We start from the raw sequence: 23,409 nt of genomic DNA, 5'->3' as shown, positions 1-23,409 counted from the left end.
TCAAAGCTGTGTCCCACAGTGCCATGGCTAATCTGCATAGGGGGTATGAGTGTGTGCCCCCTTGCTTGTTTATATACCACATGGCCGTGGTGTTGTCCGTCTTTATCAGCAGTTATCCTGGATGAAGTAAGTCCTTGTAGGCTATTAGGGCATTTTGAACAGCTAGCATCTCTTTCTGGGTGATATGTAGATGCTTTTGTTTTTGTGGCCGTATGCCCTGAATGCATCCTCCTGCCGTGTGGGCCCCCCAGGCATAATCTGATGCGTCTGTTGTAATGGTTTGGCTGGCAGGGGGTAGAGTGAATGGCCATCCCATGTTTTGTTGACATGCCTTTGCCCACCATAGAAACTCCTGTCGCAGGCAGGGAATGAGAGGAATCATTGTTTCCAGACTGTGTGAATGTTGACTCCATAAACTTTTTAGGTACCATTGAAGTTTCCTCATATGCATTCGTGCATATGGAATCAGTAGGATGCAGGATGCCATGAAGCCCAGAGCCTGCAGAATTTGTCTTGCAGAAGACTGAGTTTTTGTTGCCATCAGTTTGAAGTAAGTAGTCAGTTGCCTTTGCTTGTCTGGCGTGAGGTAAGCCATCTGGGCAGTTGTATTCAAGCTTGCACCCAGGAATGTTATCTTTTGAGAGGATACCAGTTGGGATTTCTTTTCATTTATTGTGTACCTTAGGCATGTTAGAAGCCTTTTCACAAATGCCAGGTGTCTAAGAAGAGTGTCCTTGTTCTCTGCTTGAATGAGACAGTCGTCCAAGTAAGGATATATTTGTATACTTCTTTGTCTGCAGTAAGCAATTACTGGAGCCAGACAGTTTGTGAAGACCCTGGGCGCAGTAGATAAGCCAAAGGGCAGTGCAGAGAATTGGTAATGCATTAAGTCAGCCTTGAATCTGAGGTATCTTCTCCACGATTGTCTTATTGGGTCATGCAGGTATGCCTCTTTTAGGTCTAAAGTCACCAGCCAAGCATTCTTGTCCAGCATGGGCAGAAGCTGCTGCAAAGTCAGCATTTTGAATTTTGGAATGTCCATGTATGTGTTCAAAATCGATAAATCCAATATTGGCCGCCAAGCCCTGTCCTTTCTGGGTATCAAGAACAGTCTTGAGTAAAAACCTTGTCCTTTTTCCTGTTCTGGTACTATCTAAATGGCCCCCATATCCATGAGGGACGTGACTTGTTTCTGTGCCTCTGCCCATTGATTTTTTGGCAGATCTGGCCAACCGTTTGCCATTGGCAGAGTGTGGTAATGGAATATGTATCCCTGTGATATGATGTTTCGTACCCACTTGTCCTGGGTTATTAACTGCCAATTTTGACCAAAAAGTACTAATTTTCCCCCTATGGCTGCTGCCAAAAGTTAACTGCTTGGTGCAGGCAGAGGGAAGTCATTGGGATTGCTTTCTGTAGGGTTTCTCTTTATCTCCTCCAGTTTTGGAGGTGGAAGTGCCCCATTGCTTTGACCTGTATGAATCTTGCGCCTGGTATCTGGAACTCTTAGGATGTCTGGATTTGCCCCTTTGAGCTCTGTCTGACACAGGAAAGGGCCGTTTTTTTTGTAGGCCAGTGTCTACTGAATTTTGGTGGCTGCACTTGTAAGAAGTTTTTAACAGTTTGCACAGACTTAGCTTTGTCATCCATTTTCTTTAAAACCTCTTCTGCCTTAATATCAAACAGAGAATCATGCTGTAAAGGTGCATCTAGCAATTTAGCTTTAACATGATCAGGCAAATTTTGTTTCTTTAACCAGGCATGCCTCCTAATCACCGATCCAGTAACTGCGGCCCTGCAAGAGGCCTCTAAGGAATCAAAACCACATTGCAAATTATGCTTTCCAACTTGTTCAGCTGCATGCAATAAGTCCTGATATTCTTTATTTTCTGCTCAATCTGAAATCAACATAATTTTTCTGTTTCAGCAATCCCATAACATGTTGTTGGTACTTAAGCATATGAAATTGACAGTTTAAGGCCCTGATTGCCAAGGTTGCAGATGTATAAACCTTTTTTCCCCATCTGTCCAGTGCCCTTGAATCTCTGTCAGAGGGGGTAGGATTTTTTGCTGTTGAGGCCTTAACTCCCTTTGGTCCCTGTGAAATAGTTTCAGGATCAGCAGCAGGGTTTCTAAATAAGAATTTATGTAAGTCAGGGACCCTGTAATATCTGTTAGGCTTACTGGGAGCCGGAGGTAAGGAGTCAGGGGTCAAGCTTGACTCCGAAAACACATCATCCACAATGTCTAAAACAGGAGGAATGGCTAAAGGCCTGTGCTGAGGGAGAAGAAGGAAATCCCTGAGCCTCTTTTTTGATTCTGAGAAGTCCTGACTCTCCCAGTGAAAATGCTCCCTCAAAGTATGCAAGGTTTCTCCAAATGAATAATCATCAGGAGGAGATGCAGATGGAATAGACTCCTCAGCATCAGAATCCTCATAGGGAGGTATAGACAATTCCTGATCAGAAGAGAAATCAGAAGAAATAGAAACCTGATCTGAAGATTCATAATCAGTGTCTTGCCTAGGCTTCTTATCAGGAGGGGGATGGGTACCTCTGATCAAGGTAATAAGGTCTTCAGCCATTTTAATCATTTGTTTTTTAGGCATAGAGGACTGTGCACGTGGCTCATGCGTCAGTTTTTTAGTTTTAGAAGTTGCTTTGGTCTTTGGTTTTGCAGCTTTCATCTGTTTGATATACAAATGTTGAGGTCTGAATACTCCCTCAGAAGCCGGTGCCTGCTCAGCGGCTCCGGACCCATCCAAGGGAGATACATCCGTCGGTCCAATACCTTGAGTATCTTACGGCATGCCAGACTCCACATGGGTGTCGGTAGAGACCTGCGACTTGAAGGTAGCAGGCATCAGGGGCTGCGAAAGCGCCTCACTTGAGTACCGGCGAACCGGCGACTGGCTTAGGGGAAGCATCATAGTCTGTTTTGGATCTCGACTGCCTTTCAATGTCCTTTTCTTTGCTTTTTTTATGTAGTCCGGTAGTCGGATTACTATCCAACAGCATTTCTGGGTGGTTAAATCTGTTTCCAAAATACTTTGATGCAAAAATATACCGATGCCTGATAGTGCGTTGGTTAAATCTAGCACAAAACCGACAGCCAGGCACATTGTGATCAGGGCCTAGGCAAGGAATACAGTATAAATGGAAATCCTTATGAGGTATTTGCTTTCCACAAGTAATACAATTGTTAACTTTTTCTGACATCGGTAAAAAGCAAGAAAAAAGTTTCCCCAACGGGGTACTTAGCTTTAGTGAAGACTTTGGTTCTGAAACTCAAACTCAAATATTTTAGTAGTCGGTTGACCGGCACTTGCAAAATGCTTCTGCTTCAGCACTGTGCGGCAAGAAAGACTAAAGAAAGTGGCGTCGGCTGCATGTTTTATACCCCTGATGACCTGACGTCAAGGAAGAGGAGATAGCAACCGACGCAGGACCCAAGACTTTGGAATTCAGGCCGACTGAGGGCAACCTGCCAGCAGATTACCCAAATGTAATGACTGCAACAGTGAAACACGAAGAACATCAACCCTTCACTAACATTTCCTAGTATGAGCAACCACCAGCATGAACACTTCACCCAAGCAAACCCCTTCAGTACAATGTTGAGGTATGCGCAATCACCAAAATTAAACACTTCCCCAAACGAAAAGTGTGTAACATTTCCTAGTATGTACAAGCACCAAAATGAAGCATTCACCCAAGCAAGCCCTTCAATATAACGTATGCACAGGCACCAGAATGAAAGATTTCCCAAAAACAACCATTCAGTAACATTTCCTGATATGTACAAGCACCAACAGGAAAAATTCAGAAACAAACACCTTACATGTAGGTGGGAAATTGCATCAGATTATCTGTTGAGTAGCCAGTCATTGTATTCCGGGTACAGGTGTAATATAAGACAAGACTCATTACCATCTGTTAGGGCAAAGACTATAGTAATTCAGTCAAAGAAGTACAGCACTTATATCTTACTGAGCATTGGATATACCATGGAACATAGTGAAGACAGTCAAACAATGGAGAAAGTATGGGACAACAGTGATGTTTCAAAGAACTGGACGTCACTTCAAAGTTTAAGAAAAGACAACACTATCTGGTGAGGGAGGCTACCAAGGGACCTACAGCAACACCGAAGGAGCTGCAGGAATTTCTGGAAAAGTACTGGTTGTGTACTACATGTGACACCAATATCCCATATTCTCCATATGTCTGCAGTATGGGGTAGGTATGGTTGGACAGAAGCCTTTTCTAACACAGAAAAACATCCAGGCCAAGCAAAAATTTGCAAAACAACACATCAGGTCTCCCAAAAGCATGTGGGAAAGTGTGTTGTGGTCTAGTGAGACCAGCATGGCATTGTATAGTGTGCCTCCATAAACTATGTTTGGGGTGGTTGCAAAATACATAAGATAAATGCATGTTGTTTTGCGTACTACCTAAGACTGCACCACCAATGTACGTTTATCTCCCTCCCACTTCTTCTCTCTGTCTCCCTCTCAGATTACTTCTTTCTCCAAGAACAAACAAAAGGGGAGAAATACAGCCAATGTTAACTTGTTAAATACATTTATAGTGAAACAACTGTCCTTATAAAATTACAGTAACCTGCAAAAGAACATAGTCAGCAAAGAACCTGCCCATATCACCACCCACTATCTGCCCATCTTCATCCATTTAATTCTGAATTACAGTTCCTCTTCTCACTTTCAGGCTGTAACACGATACTGTTAAAATTTTATAATAAACAGAGGTAGCCCTGCCATCAAGAAGAGTACACCCTGAAGCCAAAAATATATTGTTTATTTGACCAGAGCAGCAGGAGATAAGAAAAGAAAGAATGTTTACCATCTATCGCAATCATTGCACGAAAGACTCTGAAGCAGCACCGAATGGCAAATCCCCTTGTTGAACTCCTAAATGACTACTGTGCACAGTGATTCCAGTACATGCAAAAATAGTAAACATTAGAGCTTTAACCTGCAGCTACTGGTTCACAGGTTAAGTACTAGGTCAGCTGCCCTTGCAGACCATTTTAAGCCTAGCCAATTTCCCTTTTTATGCTCTAATTAACTTATCACATTTATTTAGAGATTGACCTTACCCATCCCATATTCAATAATTACATACTACCCCTAATGATAACAACTTGGATTGTGCCACAGATAATTTGAGGGGACCCATGCATGGGTATTACATATTTTTATTCAAAGTATGACATTACTGTGTGGTAACACTAACCTACCTCAGTAAGTAAAGCAAAGAATCCTTAGTATAAAATTATTTTGTATTAGTGGCACTGCACTACTACTGATATCCAGGTAAAGCACCTTATGTACAAACTAAGTAACACAACAGCTGTGTGACCTCTATAAAAAGGCATGTGACAGTTTATACAATCTCCTCTTGTACAGTCTCACAGTGCTTTTCTGCTGTCAGTTGACAATGTCTGAGATCTCCTGATGTTTCACAAAACAGAATCATTGGATTTTAGTATGCTACTAAGCTCATACTCTTCTCATCACAAGAGATTACCACTGCCCAGTTTTAAATGGGAACATTATCCAAGATGGACTTCAGACTAACTGCAAACAGGAGTAACAATAAAACCCAATAATCAACTATGTTGGCAACAAAGGAATAAAAGTTTTGAATATAAACATTAAAGTATCTTCCTCCAAGAGTTGGACAAAAAGTTCAAAACAAAGTTTTGTTGTTAAACACACTTCCATTTCCTCTGTTGCATGCACAAATCTAGCCATACATTCATTCTGTACCTCACTGCTCCCCAGTCTTATCTTTTTAGAATGAAGTTCTAGGAATCATCTGTATCTCAGGTCAGGTAGGTATACCTATTGGTATCACTGTATCCTAAATACCTTAGGACAAGATACTTCTTCCTAACAGTATAACATGTTTTAGCTGTAGAAACTAATATTTATGGGAGGAATCTAAACTCATACCAGCAAATAAATCGGATTTCATTAGTGTGCAACCCAATGAAGCGTTTCACAAAGGTTATAAACATACCTGTGTTACCAGTAAGATTACACTCAAACAAAAAAAAAAAATTAAAAACAATTTTCTGTTGCTAACCACAACAAAACTACATTTGTCATATGTGCTCTACAATAGAAGGAACCATTTTCAAGTTTGTCATATACCTCTCAGTCTCCAAGCACAAGAAATCTGGACTATGCCTAAACTAATGAGGGACAAAGGTCCAAAAATATACACATATTTTAAATATTTTAAATATTGCTCTCACAGACTTAGAAAGTTGTTTAGAAGACATTTGAACTCGTCACGTTTTTCCAAACAGTTCAGTGCACCCATCCTTCCAGTGTCCCTTTAGCACATAGTATAAAAAAGAACTACATCTCCATCTTACTCTATATTCTTCAGTCTGTTCTTCTAGCCTTTTAGGAAAAAATGTTGACTTTTATGAAAAAAAAAAATCCATATTCCAGCCCCCCAGCAGCTATGAGTTACTACTTTTTTTTAACTTATAAAGAGTCATCCTTGACTTGTTGTCACTGTTAATATCCAAATCGGTTTAATATTCAAAAACAGTTACTTCAACCAGCATGCAATGCCCTCAGCTCCAAACATGCTCATGATTTTTGTTTTGTTTACCCTTGTCTGTTGTCTCCGGATCTAAAAAAAAAACACACACACATGCATTGTATTGGGAAGAAGTAAGTCCAACACTCTCTGCAATGTTTTACATAGCAGCATAAAGTAGCTGCTAGGAAATAATGTGCTAAATCTCACGAATGGTAAACAGTAACTAGTATCATCCTTTCCGTTTCGTCTGTTTAAATATTTTTTTTATATATTATATATATATTATATTTTTTATTCCCCGCCCTAGCGCTGACATCACTGTTCCCAAACATGAACGAAGCCGTCCACAACGCGATGGCGCATGTCTCAGGGTTTCTTGTAGGTTCTTGTACGTTTCATTGCTGGAAAGTCTTTTTAGTTATATGTAGGAACATATTTTTGAATCGGACTTCCTAAGGTCTGCAAGAAAGACTGAGCCAGGTTAGGACCGGATCTCTCAACTGTGGAATTTTTTTTTTTTTTTTTTTTTTTTTTTTGCCTCATGTTTTTTTTTTTTTTTTTTTTTTGTGCATTGAAAAATGTGATCAAATTAAATGACGTGATGCTGTATATGGAGGTGAATTTAGTGTGTATGTGGCTGTCTACTAACATGGTTCTCATGTGGGCAGCAATAATGGTCCCACCTACCGCACAGCCATAAAGGCTCGCAAACTGGACGGGTATCATGTATTTAATTCAGACCTACTTTCACCATTATGTATAAATAAACTGTAATCAGCATAACTCTTGTAAGACCGTATATTCTTATCAGAAATGCAGAACGCTGTTATGGAGGTTTGTTTGTTTGTTGGACTTTCTGGTCTAGCTAAACCCAAACCTAAACCTCCAAATCTAATATTTGTTGCAGAACAAGATCTTGAAGAACCATTACAAAAAATACTTGCATCTCCACGTATCCGCACAGCTGCCAGCAAAAAAAGTCTTTGAAAAATAGATGCAAAAGTAAAAAAAAAAAAATATGACAGCTTACCGGAAGACACAAAAAAAAAGAGCCAAGCTGACTGGGGACTGATAGTAGTGCGATCCGAGAAATCCTTGAATGCCAGTAATAAAATAGAGGATCCAGCGGCAGTTGAAATCTCCAAATCTTTGGAAAAAGAAAGGAAATACCTGCTGCTGGGCCCTCTTTTTATTTAGAGAAGACAAAATTTAGTTTTGGGTTGGAGGTGTTATCAAGTGGTGGCTTGGATTGCAAGAATCCGATTGGCTGCCACCACTTGCTTTATGAACAACTTTCAGACCCGATTTTCTCCAAAACCTTTAATGTTACCTTAATGTAATAACATGCTGAATCGTAATTAAAGAAAGTAAATTACACATTCTGTTACGATTTCAGCATGTCTTACATTAAGGTGAAGTACAAATCTGCATGACAGTTGGTCTCGCTTGTGGAAGCCACTGGGGGGAACGGCTTGTAATTTGTATCCTCTCGTGGCGCGCTCGGGTTTAAGCACACAGGCAACATGAGAAGGTACTCGGGGGTTAATGAGTTAAGCAGAGGTGCGGCTGGCCTACTATTACCCCTTCTGATGAGGAGTCTGTGTACCTGAAGGCTTTCAAGTCTCAACCTTCAACCTCTTGGGTGTCTCCACCTTTCAACGAACTTCTAGACCTTGTTAGCCTTGTTAGTCGGAAGGTGTGGGAGACTCCTGATGCCATGGAGCCAGTTCCCAGGAGAACCAATAAATTTTTGTCTGCTCCCAGAGAGAAGGAATTTTTATCCAAGGGTGTGCCCGTAGATGCCATGGTGGTGGCGGCGGCCACTAAGAAGGAACTAGCGAAGACTTCTTCATCTGTCCAACTGCCGAACAAGGAGTCTCGAACGATGGATAGATACGGGAAGCGTATCTTTTTGTCAGTATTCACACACAGATCGCTGAACTACCCAACATATTTTATGAGGCTTCAGAGGGATCTCCTTAAAGAGTTGGGAGAGACTCTACAAGGTACATCTGCTGAAGGAGTCCCTAATCAGGTGCTCAGTTGTCCACCTTGAATTCCATTGTTAACTCCTCCATGAGGCTGATTTCTTATGCAGCCGATGGAGCGAGCAGGGCAGCAGGTTCAGGAGTTTCCCTCAGGAGGCACTCTTGGATGCGCTTGTGTAATTTTGTGGAGCCGTTCAAGTCTACCTTTACCAATGCCCCCTTTGACGGTTCTTCCTTGTTTGGACCTAAGGTAAAAGACACACTCACCAGGTGCGAGCAAGAAGGGAAACTGCTATCTGCCGTGGGAGTGTGTTTTACTGTCCACTCTAGACCATACCCCAAGGGTCAGAGAGGTGGTAAGATGTGGTTCAAGAAGTCCCAGAGGTTTTTCCTGGATGCAAAGGGTGACTCCTCCTTCAGAGGCAGAGGAGTAGGAGCAAATGGAAGACATTGCCCTAGAGGCAGGGGCGAACCGCAAAACCAGGGAGGCCGTGATTCGTTTCAAAGCCGTCCCTATCAGTGCTCCTGATGTGGGGCCCATTTGTGCTTCTCTGGAGCCAGTCGGGGGTCGCATTTCTTTGTATCCAGAAGCCTGGCTAAGCATCACCCGAGACAAATGGGTACAAAGAATTATCACCAGAGGTCATTCCATATCATTTTCTCTTCCACCTCACATTCCGAAGATGTTCCACCCAATCACAGGGATCAAGCAACTGTAGAAGTGAACAAGTTGCTCGCCAACAGAGTCATCCAAACCATCCCCGCAGACCAGGTAGGATTCGTAACTTACTCCAGATTCTTTTTTGTGCCAAAACGTACAGGGGACTGGGGGCCCATCTTGAACCTCAGCAAATTAAACGAATCCGTAAAGAAGGGCAAGTTCCGGATGGTGACAATACAGTCTATACTCCCTCTATTAGGGAAAGACACTTGGATGTGCTCAATAGACCTCCAAGATGCATACTACCATATAAAAATGGACAGAGCGTCAAGGATTCACCTATGCTTTCAGTTGGGAGCCAGTCACTACCAGTTTCATGCTCTGCCCTTTGGTCTCACCACAGCCCCCAGGGTGTTCACCAAATGTATGGCAGTAGTGACGGCTCTCCTGAGAAGTCTAGGATTCCAAGTGTTTCCGTACCTGGACGACTGGCTCCTGACGGCCTCCACCAAGCATCTACTCCTTTAAACCAGAGTCCACTATCCAACTTTGTGCCCAGTTGGGGATTACTATAAATTGGGAAAAGTCTACCTTATCACCCTCTCAGTTTGTGACTTTTATAGGTGCAGAAATAGACACAGTCACCATGTTAGCTCGTCTTCCTGCAGAAAGAGCACAGAACATCATACAAGTTCTCCATCTACTTCCCCTCTGAAAAGTCAAGGCAAAGACAGTGCTAAAACTCTTAGGGACCATGGCCTCCACCATATTGCTAGTCCCTCTTGCCAGATTACACATGCAAATTCTTCAATTGCTTCTATCGTCCCAGTGGTCCTTTCAACAACTGCCTGTATCCCACCACATCATTTTAACAGAGTCTTGCAAGAAGGACCTCCGTTGGTGGATCCAGCCCAACCAACTAATGACAGGCACTCCATTCCTTCCTCGCCAACCCATTGCTACTGTGACCATGGATGCCTCACAGGTGGGGGGGGGGGGATTATCTAGGCAGGACTGTCCAAGGCACATGGCAAGATCACGAGGCTTACCTGCATATCAGTGTCCTAGAGATGACGGCGGTGCTTCTGGCGTTGCAAGCACTTCACGACCTTCTTCCTCTTGGGACGATAGCAATCCAGTCAGACATGTCAGTGGTACGGTATCACAACAAGCAAGGTGGAACCAAATCTTACCCCCTTTGTCGGGAGGCTATTCGTGTTTGGAAATGGGCAATATCTTCCCATTGCTTTCTAGTGGCAACGCACATCCCAGGGAGAACCAACTCAGCTGGGCAATCTTGATGCCTCTCGACTGGTCTCTGAAGCAGGAAATAGCGGAACAGATCTTCTGCAAATGGGGACAGCCTTGCTGCGATCTTTTCGCCAGTCCGATCAACTCCAAATGCAGCAGCTACTTTTCCCTTATCCCACCTCCAAGGGGAGTCACTGAGAGATGCACTTGTTCATGATTGGCCCCTGGGTCTCCTTTATGCTTTTCCCCCCTTTCCTCTCATATCCAAGGTGATTCAGAAAGCGAAACTGTTGGGAAGCAAATTGATTCTCATCACTCCTTACTAGCCTCATCAGATTTGGTTCCCCTTTCTCAGGCCTCATCTACTAGACAATCCATGGATTCTGCACCCAGTGCCAGATCTCTTGACGCACATGTCAGGCTCTCTTCACCCCAGCCTCGACACCCTCAACTTGACAGCATGGCTGTTCCAGTTCCATCCCTAGTCAGGCTTCATGATTTTTCATCAGCTGTGACCCACATTCTTACATCTTCTCATAAACCCTCCGCTAGAAAGTTATACACTAGCAAATGGAAAAGGTTTTCTATCTGGGCTGAAGCAAGGAATGTTGACCCTTACATCGCATCCATTCCAGTGGTTTTAGAATTTTTGTCAGAACTTTTTCACCAGAGATCTGCTGCTGCTACAATTAGGGTTCAGTTGGCAGCAATATCAAATTTTTATTTGGGTCAACATGAGTCTAACCTGATGTCACACAGATTATGTAAAACCTTCCTTAAAGGTACTACTTTGCTAAGACCTCCCTTTCAGGAACTGGTAGCTTCCTGGGATCTAAACTTCGTCCTTTCCAAAGTTACGTCTCCACCCTTTGAACCCGCTCTTTCGTGCCCATTGAAGTTTCTGTCTTGGTAGACCTTGTTTCTAGTAGCCATCACATCTGCTAGACTAGTATCAGAATTACAAGCACTGTCTATCAAGCCCCCTTATCTGATTTTCCACAAAGATAGTGTATCTCTTCGCACAAATCCATCTTTTATCCCTAAAGTGTGCTCTCATAATAACTTGAACCAAACTATAGAGCTGCCGGTGTTCTTCCCTAATTATTCCAATGCAGCAGAATACAGATTTCATCAGTTGGATGTCCACAGACAATTATGGTTCTGTCTACAGAGGACTAAGGAATTCAGGAAGTCAGACCAATTGTTTGTATCCTTCTCCGACTCCAGATTAGGTCTCGCAGTTTCCAAAGTGACCCTTTCAAATTAGATTTCGATTTGTATCTCTTTCATTTATTCTTCCAATGGAAAGCCTTTACCCTTCAAGATTAAGGCTCATTCTACACGATCCCAGTGTACATCTGCAGCCTTTCAAGCCAGGGTTCCAATTGATAATATTTGTGCAGCTGCAACCTGGGTTTACCCCTCACACTTTTATTACTTATTACAAACTGGACCTGACCTCTAGGGGTAGAGCCTCCTTTGGTTTCATGGTACTTAGGAGTATCTTTCCGTCAGCCACACAAGAATAAGGTGCTAGGGATGCTGTCCCATGTGTAAGAATGAAGGCGAGATAGGACTACAGAACATAAAGAAGTTATGTAGTCACCATAAAGTTTCATGTTTGTAGTCCATCTCGCCCTTTACTCTTATGAACCCACCCTCCTACCCCCCATCCTGGAAAGATTTGGAGACAGGATAATTTTTCCATAACAGGTGGAGACCTTTCATTATTGTTCTTTCTGGATAGCTTTAGTTCTGTCTTTCTATAGTTTAGCAGCAAACAAGATCTGGGGATTGTACTGGTGCACCATGGGATACCTACCTAGCCACGAGCCAACTAGAAGATTTTGAGCTTTGTAATAGGCCACAAACCCATGTGTAAGAATGAAGGGCGAGATGGATTACAGCCATGGAACGTTATGATGAGTACATAACTTCTTTTTTCTTACTACACATCTCTCAGAAGCCAAATCTAATAGCCAGAACTTTTCTTAAAGGCCGTATGCATCATCATGCATTCTGATTTTTTTCATAGGCAATATATCCATTGGTACTTGAGGAGTAGTAGCCTCTGAAGCAGAGGATTAGTGTGATCTCAACCATCAAGAAGCAACTTATTTGAAGGGCTACATATGTCACAGGCATTTTGGGGCAGCCTTTTACCCCTGCACCACCTTATTTGTGTGCTAACTACATCCTTTACCCCCTATTCTGCCCTTGAGCCCAACCCTATACAATACCTTATTAAAAATCAAACTCCTTTCCCCAACTTGTACCACTGAACAAGACACACTCATATTTCATATACACGTGCACAACACAGAATCTGTCACCTTCTCCAGCCTTTACTCTAACCCCAGCTTGTGAACACTTGCACTCATTATTTATTTATTTAGGATCATAGGAAGTTACTTAGGCTATTGGCCCTGAGGCCCTTATAAACCTAACCAAGAATTTAGCCCATGTTCTGACAAGTCAGCACCCGATGTCTCTGTCCAGCAGGGACACAGGTGGAATTCCAGGGATGTATTTTCTGATCCCCATCCAGTTATCCAGGTTGCGCTTAAAAAGCATTAATGCGGTACTCTGCTTGACATGGAGAGGGAGTCTGTTCCACAGAAGGAGGAGTCTCTGGAACACAAATATGTCCTGCCAGCAAGTCCTATTGATGTCACAGACCAGGTTGAGGTTGCGCGTGTGGGTTACTCGAGTGGAGCTTGACTTGCAGATATGCAGCAATCCCATCAAGGCGGGGTCTGAGATTGCTTTGTATGCCAGACAGAGGTCACCTTTGAGGAGTCTGTAGGAGACTGAATAGAGCAACAGGGCCTTTAGCCTGTTTGTGTAGGGTAGATGTTTGAGGCCCTGGATTCTCCTGTTGAGGAACCTCTGTGGTCTCTCCAGCTGCTGCATGTGCTTTGTGAGGTGCATGCCGAAAGGGTCATTGTACTCAATAATGGGTTTTATAAGGGAAGAATACAGTGAGGTTATGACCACATTGTCCCTGGATGAGATACCGTTACTAATGAGGTGGGCCATGTAGAAAGCTTTCTGTACAACGGAGGCAGTATGGTGGTCAAAAGTCAGTTTATCAACCTGGGTGCCCAAGTCCCTCACGACTGATTGCATGCTTAGGGCCTTGTTATTAATGAGATAATTTGTGGGGAAGTCACTCTCCCCAAAGGGGATGATGCATTTGTTGGCATTCAGTTTCAGGCCATTTTTCTGACACCAGTCATATGTTTCGGTGAGACCCTCTTGGACGATGTCCATATCACTAGGGGAACTGATGACAGCACCCAGCTTCCAGTCATCTGCAAACTTGGGTCAGCCATAGCCCACTGGTTTTGGCCTACACGTCAGAAAAGTATACCCAAACAGCAAGGGCCCCAAGACCGATCACTGGGGTACACCACTCATTATGGGTCAACTGCTTGAGGTGGCTTCCCCTATTTTGACTAGGTGGGTTCTATCAGTGAGCCAGTTTGCTACCCATCTGGTAACATATGGATTGATGCCTAGTTAAGAGCGTTATTTATACAATTTTTTAACTGGGCATTGTAAACCCATGTGATGAAATTTTGGTGTATCTGAACGTTTCAGTATTATTATCCACTCCCACTTACTTAGACAGCATCTACATCTTCTGCCTAAGAGCAACATTCATTGGTGCTTCTTTCATTTAGTCCTGCAGTCGACTGAAAGTACATTCTACAACTTCCAAGATCAGAAATTTGTTAATAACCTGTTCTTCTGAAAGAGTGCAGTGTAACCATGTATATGTATACATAAAGAGATAGATACATAAATGGGTCTTCTCTTTGAAGTTTAATGTACATGCACAGTCTACTGTAGATCAGGCACATTAAACAAAGTGAAATGTTAACATGCATTTTTTTTTGCAAGGGAACTGCTCCTCTTTGCATGGTCCCCACACCCCACAATTTGTTTTTGTGTTATGTCACTTGGAAGTGTCACTTTCTTGCGCAGTGACCTCCCAAGGTTTAGAGATTTTGGGGTCAAGTAATCACATGTTGATTAAATGAGATGCAGTTATTCATAGAAAATTCTAGACTTGTACTTTCCCTAAATAAAAAATAAAACATGCATGCAAGTCCTTTGGTTAGCATCAAAAATTTTAAATTATGCAAAGGTTTAATTTGTTGCTGTGTATTTTCTCACTGTGCATGTAAGGAATATATAACTTTTTTATTTTTATTTATTTTACATTTGTTGACCGGGATAGTCCGACTGGATGCATGTCCATTTTCAGCGGAGGCCCGGGGAGAAAAGCTCCAAGGGTAAGCAGATACAGCATTACATAATACCAGCATTACATATTACAAACAGACTATTTTCAGAGATTACATAAGTAAGCAAGTTAAACAAGTTCCACAGGTTACAGTTAATCCTGAGCGCAAAAAATAATAAAAATATATCATTTGAAATATCATTTCTCAATGGATTTGTTGCATTATGGCTTATTTACATAAGCATTGCATCGGTACAGCAAAAAAAGAGAGACCTTACAAAATAAAAGGTATGCAAGAGCACACGTGCATGGTAAGAAGTTTATGGAAATACATTCAGGGGGTGAAAAAAGAAGTATTTTAGTTGTAAAAACTGATAGAGCACTGGAACTTTTCCTCCAGAGGATGTGAGTAAGAAGGCAGCCGTGATGTGCCTGCATATTGTGCAAATAGAAAGTAAAGGAGGCAGTGTTAAGATACAGGATATAACCTGGTATGTTTGTAAAAGAAAAAAATAAAACGGTGTAAGAAACTTTATGGGGAAGATTTTCAATCCATACATATCTAGTTAATCACTGTATATTAATCAGATCAGATAATGGTAGTAGAAGTAGTGAACTTAAACTCGTCCTAAGTAAAAAAAAAAAAAAAAATAATACAAATATATCATTTGAAATATTATGCAGAATTACTAAGTATTCGAAAGTAATCCAAGCAGGGTAGGCAGTCTGTCTCCATTCAAAAATGTTTTATTAAGTACACAGACAAGCGATCCAAGTTTAACAAAAATAACAGAGTAATAGTTTCCTCACAAGCTTTCTAACTCTATATATACTTTTGATCAGACATGGGAGTGGTTTATAGTGCTGTAAAACAAAGTGTTATTGGTATGCATATTAAATTCACATCCCTTCCCCCGTCAGTGTGACATTCAAGCTGGTCCTGCCCTACTTGGTAGCTGTCATAATAATATAACCCTTATGCACTTTAAATAAAATTTAATAATGATGTGGTACTTCTTATTTAACCAGATTATTAAGTCTGTGATTTTATCCAAGACAATATACTACAAGGCTGGAAGTATATAAACCTTAGACCATATGGCAATCTAAAATATATACATATACACTTTCCATGCAAAAAATCCATTGTAAAAATTATTATAGTCTATTTCCATAACATATTGTTTACAAAGATTGCTTTTTTCCTTCTAGACTTCTTCAGGTATGTGTACAAGAACCCTAATAAGTATCTACAAAAATATTATTGTATAATTAGTATTGTTATTGCACATCATTTTGAATAAAGCAGAAAAAAGAACAAGAAAAAGAAAAAATGTATGATGATGGAAACAAAATATACACTTAAATTAAAACTGATTTAACATGGTATTTAAAACCAACTGGAAGAATAAAATAAAATAAAATAAAATTAGTCACGTAAACCATGTCGCAATTTTCTAAGATCTAGTACACTTTTAATTGAACAGTAGTGGTTTAGTCCAGGCTCCCAAAAAGAGTTCATCTTTAATTGCCACATGAGTTCACGTTTCTCCCGCATATTCGGGATGTCTCCTTCAAGATCACCCATGTCTATGTGATCCAGTATCTGGAACTTGAACCTGTGTGTCTTTTATAAAGACAAGGTGTTTAGCTAGTGCATTATTTTTACATCCAGTGCGGATTTCTGCCAGATGACATGAAATCCTATGCTTAAGTTTTATTTTATTTGAATTCTTTCAGTTGGTTTTAAATACCATGTTAAATCAGTTTTAATTTAAGTGTATATTTTGTTTCCATCATCATACATTTTTATTCTTTTTCTTGTTAATTTTTCCACTTTATTCAAAATGATGTGCAATAACAAAACTAATTATACAGTAATATTTTTGTAGATACTTTTTAGAGTTCTTGCACACAGACCTAAAGTGGATTTTTTTGCATGCAAAGTGTATATGTGTGTGTGTGTGTGTATATATGTGTGTATATATATATATATATATATATATATATATATATATATATATATATATATATATATATATATATATATTTTTTTTTTTTTAGATTGCCGTATGGTCTAAGGTTTATATATTTCCAGCCATGTAGTATATTGTCTTGGATAAAATCACATACTTAATAATCTGGTTAAATAAGTGGTACCACATCATTATTAATTTTATTTGAAGTGCATAAGGGTTATATTATTATGACAGCTACTAAGCAGGGCAGGACCAGCTTGAAAGTCACACTGATGGGGAAGGGATGTGACTTTAACATGTATACCAATAACACTTTGTTTCACAGCACTATAAACCACTCCCTTGCCTGATAAAAAGTGTATATATATAATTTTACTTGGATCGCTTGTCTGTGTACTTAATAAAAAGATTTTCGACTGGAAAAAGACTGCCTACCCTACTTGGATTACTTTTGAATATTTAGTAATTCTGTATAATATTTCAAATTATATATATTTTTATTATTTTTTAACTTAGGATGAGTTTAAGTTCACAACTTCTACTACCATTATCTGATCAGATTAATATACAGTGATTAACTAGATGTATATGGATTGAAAATCTTCCACACAGAACAGTTTCTTACACTGTTTTGTTTTTGGACCCACTATACTTGTTTAGTGGGTTGTTGGAGACTTCGAGGATGCCATGGATGTTGTATTTTAAAGGAAAAAATACAGACCTTGCAATGTTAGCACTTATATTTTCTGGTATATTATGTTTTCAGCATTTGATTTTTTTCCCGAAGGCTTTTTATTCTTAGTCTTATTTACATTCCTTTAAATCTTGTCATTTACTGCCTTGTAAAATATATTGCTTTATTCTTCTTTCAGCCTTGCCCTGAATCAGTTCCTTACAAAGAAGCTTTGGCTAATCGTAGAATTCTTTTGAGTTCAACAGAGAGTCGGGAAGGTCTTGCACAACAGGTAATTGAAATACATTTCCTTGTAAAACAGTAGTTTTTATTAATTTATATATATATATATATATATATATATATATATATATATATATATATATATACACACACGCACGCACACACACACACACACACATATATATATATATATATATATATATATATATATATATATATATCTATAGGAGTGCTACAGAATCCTGAAAGCCCAAAATCTTGAAAGTTCAAAATACTGAAAACTAAAAATACTGAAAACACACAGGATACCAACACTTATTATATTCCAGCACAAGTACATACAGAAACAAATAGAAGGCAAACTATATTACTTTTCTCCAAGTATAAGCAGGGGGGGTAGGCCCCCCCTGCACCCCCCATGTGGGGTTCTGTGCCCACCACACCACCTGCTACTTAAATATATCAACTATGAGATTGTACTTAGTGTAGTGAAGTGCAGTCTTGAAGATGATGTATTTAAGTAGTAGGGGGTGTGGGGGCACAGGGGGCTTGCCCCCCTGCGTATAGTTGAAGGGTAATATATTTCTGTATGTACTTGTGCTGGAATATAGTAAGTGTTGGTATCCTATGTATTTTCAGTATTTTGAGTTTTCAGTATTTTGAACTTTCGAGATTTTGGTCTCAGGATTTTGGGTTTTCAGGATATATGTATTGTATTAACTTAGTAAATAAAAGTAGCCAAACCACTTATTACAGCAAAAGATAAACAACAAAAATCTGACTTTGGAGGCCTTCTGCAGTTGGCAGTGGTTGGCATTTCCTCATTTGATTGGCACAATTTAAATTTTCATTGAGCTCCCATAGTCAGTCATATATTTGCTTCTGGCCAGTAACAATACCTAGAAATGTTGGAAATGGTTTGGAGCTCTGTGTTTCAACACTTTCTGCTTGGAATAATATAGGTGGTGCTTAATCCCTGTTAGAATGGCAAAATTGGATATTAGAAAGAGAGATAGAACAAGAAGTCTGGCTTCAGAAGCTTTCTTTAGTTGATAACTGTTGGTATATCCATATTGTATTCCTGTGTTGACCTGATTATACATTTTCTGTTGTTTCCTTGCGGGGGGGGGGGGGGGTGCACTTGCCTCCATCCAGTGAGTGTCATGATATCAGTCACCATACTTAGACAACTCATTTTGATGTGTGCTCAGAAGTTCTGTTTGGTCATTTTCACAGATTATTTCTTTTTCCTAATGTTCGAATATTACAGTTCCTGCATTCAGTGACTAAAATACCAGAGTCATAGTAGTGTTTCTAATTATATCAGTTTACTTGCAAGAACTGCACCAACACTGTCTGTACTTGGCAAAGGAAGGCAGTATGTAAAGTATTGTCACAGGTGTCAACAATTCAACCCAGGCTCCCACAGGAGATGTGGTAAGCAATTAAGGTATGTATGAACTCCGAAGACAGCAGCATTTTAAAGCTATTAGTACAGAGGCTGTTTTGAACTCACCTTATTGATCTCTGCTTTTTGCTAGACTAATGAGCAAAGTTTCAAAAATTGGAAGTTAGGTAGTAGTCAACGCCTTATACTGCAGGATCCTCTCAAGAGGTAGATTTGCTTTAATTTTGTCAGTGAAGATATCATTTGCACACATTTCTTCTGTTCACCCTGGGCTAACTCTGACCCCTGCTTAGGGCCAGTAGTTTGGGCTCAAACACTTGTGTTCTGGAGCTGTCTGTCAAAATCAAGCACTTAGAGCATAAGTGTGCTAAGCCACCTCACATGGGCACTTCACTTTTCCAAGTCCTGCCAGTGAAAGTTCAGCAGTTAAGCTCTAGGTGGCTTGGCTCAGATGGCTTAGTGGTAAATTGCTGTGGCTATGGTGTGCAGCGTCCTGGCTTCAAGTTCCTCACCTCCTTTCACACCAACAAAAATTTCAAGGTAAATGTGTGGAGATTCTTATTAGTTGTGCTATGCCAGCTAGGCCCATGGCAGTGGTGCATATCTTGGACATGCACAGTTTTTGTCTTGTGAGGCCTGCCTTGGTAAGTGCAGGAGGGCATCTTCAGGGACCATGTTTTGTTGCCAGTACCAGATGTCATGAAGATATCTGATGCCACATCAGCATGTTTGGTTTTCAGAATGTAATAGATATTGCAACATTGATACTGTTATGGTAAGTTGTCTACAAAACTGTGTGCTCTGAACATTCAAATTTCACAGTTGTATTTTCAGTGCTTATTTTAGGCAATGGGAATAGAATTGTCCTTTTTTCTCTTTCTAAACAAAAGTTGATGTTAGAGCACTATGTCTAACATCAGTAATTTTTAACTCCTTACAAAAGGCTCTTTTAGTTCAAAAGTTCAGATTAGCTGTAAAACTTTAATTTGTCCAATAAAAGGTATAGAATCACACATGTGTTCCTTTCATATGATTAATTCCTGTTGTGCTGATCTTGTTAACATATCTACTGCTCATTGAGTATGCTCACACAATTGTACTGGGCAGTGCAGTGTTTGTCTCAGAGCTAATTGTGATGCACGTCCACTGGCACAGCAATCAAGGAGGCTCAATCCTCACCACTAACACCAGTGAGGGGCGTCCACATGGGGGGGGGATAATAAATACACACAGTGTAAAGTACAATTTCCCTTAAGAGCACACAGAGATCACTGTCAGTCTGGGGCTGGTTTCTCCCTTTCTCTCCAGATCCCCAATAGGACTCCCCACTAGCGCAGCTATAGGGTCTAGATCTCAGCCTAGTGGGCAAGCTAAAACATCCAGCACCCACTCTGTCTTACCAGTGCTTTTTGTCCCTGCCCAAGTAGCTGACACACACACACTTTGAGATATACAACCACACAGACATCCTGGGGAAGAGTGGCATAGGTTCTCCAGCTGTGCCCCTTTTACCCAGACTATACGGTAGTACCACTTGCCACCACCCACTAATATTTATCAGCTACCAAAAGGCCCTTATGAAAGGGTGTCCAGTTATACTGTGCAATATTATCCAAATGGTAAGTGCAACTGAACAGTCAAGGCTTATTTGGAGTGACTTTGTACAGTGTCACTATATATATATATATGCAATGTACTCGAGATTAAATTATGTCTACACAAAACAGCTGCAGTTGAAAGGTTTAAAAATATTTAATAATAAATAATAAAAGCACAAGACAATACTTCTTACTACACGGTGCTAGTCAAGAGTTCAGAGATCACAGGAAAATGCTTAAAATAATACAGTAGAATAGATGTTCATTGTGTTTCACTGTTGCAGTCATTACTCTTGGGTTATCCTGCTGGCAGGCTACCCGCAGTCGGCCAGAATTCCAAAGTCTAGGTCTGGCGTCGGTTGTTGCCGCCTCTTCCCTGACGTCACTGCGCCAGGGGTATAAAAGATGCAGCCGATGCCATTTTCTTCAGTCTTTCTTGCCACACGGTGCCCGAAGCAAAAGCAGTTCACAAGTGCTGGTCGGCCGACTCCTGAGATTTTCAAATCTGAATTTCAGAACCGAAGTCTTCATTAAAGCTAAGTACCCCGTTGGTGAAACTTTTTTTCTTGCTCCAGACCGATGTCAGAAAAAGTTAACAATTGTATTTCTTGTGGGAAGCAAATACCTAACAGGGATTTTCACTCTTACTGTATTCCTTGCCTAGGCCCTGATCACAACGTTGCTAGCTGTCAGTTTTGTGCTAGATTCAACCAACGCACTATCAAGCGTTGGTTTGATTTTGCTTTTCATTACTTTGGCCAAAGATTTAATTATATAATGCCGGCGGAACAGCCGACAACCGGAGTTTACAAAAAACGCAAGGACCAGGACAAGGATAGACACCCGAGGTCCAAAACTGACGACGAAGCCTCTTCTAGGCCAGTCGCTGGTTCTCAGTGAGGTGCTTTCGCAGCCCCTGGCGCCCGCTACCTCAGAGCCACAGGCCGCTACCAACTCCCACGTGGAGCCGACTGGGCCTCTGGAAACTCAAGGTATTGAACACTCTGAAATCAATCCCTCAGATGGGTCTGGAGCCGCTGAGCAGGCATCTGCTTCTGAGGGTGTCTTCAGACTGACACAACTATATGTTAAGCCATCCACAGCTTCGAAGACAAAGATTAAAGCACTAAAGACAAAGAAACAAGTACAGCATTCTCCTATTCAGACTTCCATGCTCAAAATGGCCGAAGACCCAATTACTTTGATCAGGGGCTCCCATCCCCCTCCTGATGAGAGGCCTAGGCAAGAGACAGAGTATGATTCTTCTGATCAGGTTTCTGTTTCCTCTGATTCCTCTTCTGAACAGGATTACCACATGCTTCCCTATGAGGATTCTGCTGCTGAAGAATCCATTCCTTCAGCCTCTCCTCCTGAGGACTATTCTTTTGGGGAAACGCTGCATACTATGAGGGAGCATTTCCACTGAGAGAGCCAAGATTATTCTGAGTCTAAGAAAAGGCTCAGAGATTTCCTGCTTCTTCCTCAGCACAGACCCCTAGCTATTCCACCTGTTCTAGACATTGTAGATGATGTTTTTTCAGAGTCTGGACTGTCCCCTGACTCTCTACCCCCTGCACCTGCTAAGCCAGACAGAGACTACAGGGTCCCGGATTCTCAAAAATTCCTATGTAAATACCCTGCAGCAGACCCAGAAACTATTTCTCAGGGTCCCAAGGGGGTTAAAGCTTCCACTGCAAAAAACCCTGTCCCCTCTGATAGGGATTCTACGGCTCCAGACAGATGGGGGAAAAACGTTTACACTTCTGCCACCCTGGCTGTAAGGGCTTTAAATTGTCAATTTCATATGCTTAAGTATCAGCAATATTTAATGTCACTACTTAAACAAAAAATGTTGACAAATACTGAATGTGCAGAGAACAAAGAATTGCAGGATTTATTGCATGCAACTGAGCAAGTGGGAAAGCATACTTTGCAATGTGGTTATGATTCACTGGAGGCCTCTTGCAGGGCCGCTGTTACAGGTTCTGTTATTAGAAGGCATGCTTGGTTAAAGGAACAAAATCTGCCTGATCATGTTAAAGCAAAATTATTAGATGCACCATTACAGCATGACACTTTCTTTGTTTGGTACTAAAGCAGAAGAGGTGTTGAAAAAAATGGAGGATAAAGCAAAATCCATGCAGACAGTAAAGGATTTCTTACAGGTACAGCCACCCAGGTTTAGCAGAAACTGGCCTTCTAAAAATTGGTCCTTTCCAGTCTCAGACAGACCACAGAGAGGCAGATGCAGACGTCCCAGAGGCAGATCTCAACCCCAAGGCTCATACAAACCTAAATAATGGGGTGCTCCTACCTCCAAAAGCGGAGAAGACTAATCACAGCCTTACAGGAAACAGTCCCAATGACTTTCCTCTACCAGTTCCAAGCAGTTTTCTTTTGACAGCCCCCTTAGGGGGAAAACTAGCACTTTTTTCATCAAATTGGCAAATGGTTACCCAAGACAAATGGGTTCTGAATATAGTGTCCCAAGGCTGCATGTTCCATTTTCACACTCTACCAAGGTCAAAGGGCATGTCAGACCTGCCACACAATCAATGGGCAGAGGCACAAAGACAAATTACAGCCCTCATGGACATGAGGGCCATTCAGCAGGTACCACAACAAGAGCAGGGGCAAGGATTTTACTCCAGACGTTTTCTAGTACCCAGGAAGGACAAAACCTGGAGACCAATTCTGGACCTGTCTATACTAAATACGTTTCTGGAAGTTCCAAAGTTCAAGATGTTGACTCTTCAGCAGCTACTGCCCATGCTG

The 23,409-nt window shown here is 41.1% G+C and overlaps 1 protein-coding gene across 3 annotated transcripts in view; it reads left to right on the top strand.

The window, feature by feature from the left end:
- Positions 1-23,409, top strand: part of PPP1R21 (protein phosphatase 1 regulatory subunit 21) — a 1,169,673-nt gene that overhangs the window by 609,887 nt on the left and 536,377 nt on the right. For all 3 annotated transcript variants that reach the window (XM_044055342.1, XM_044055334.1, XM_044055351.1), the window contains one exon: positions 17,585-17,677. In XM_044055342.1, the coding sequence (XP_043911277.1) occupies positions 17,585-17,677 (93 nt within the window). The remainder of the gene's footprint in view (positions 1-17,584; positions 17,678-23,409) is intronic.

The sequence above is a fragment of the Protopterus annectens genome, chromosome 1.part2 (assembly GCF_019279795.1).
Source record: "Protopterus annectens isolate FY-2018-M chromosome 1.part2, PAN1.0, whole genome shotgun sequence".
NCBI classification, from domain to species: domain Eukaryota; kingdom Metazoa; phylum Chordata; order Ceratodontiformes; family Protopteridae; genus Protopterus; species Protopterus annectens.
Note: the sequence above shows the minus strand (reverse complement) of the source record. Positions and strands in the feature narration are given on the sequence as shown.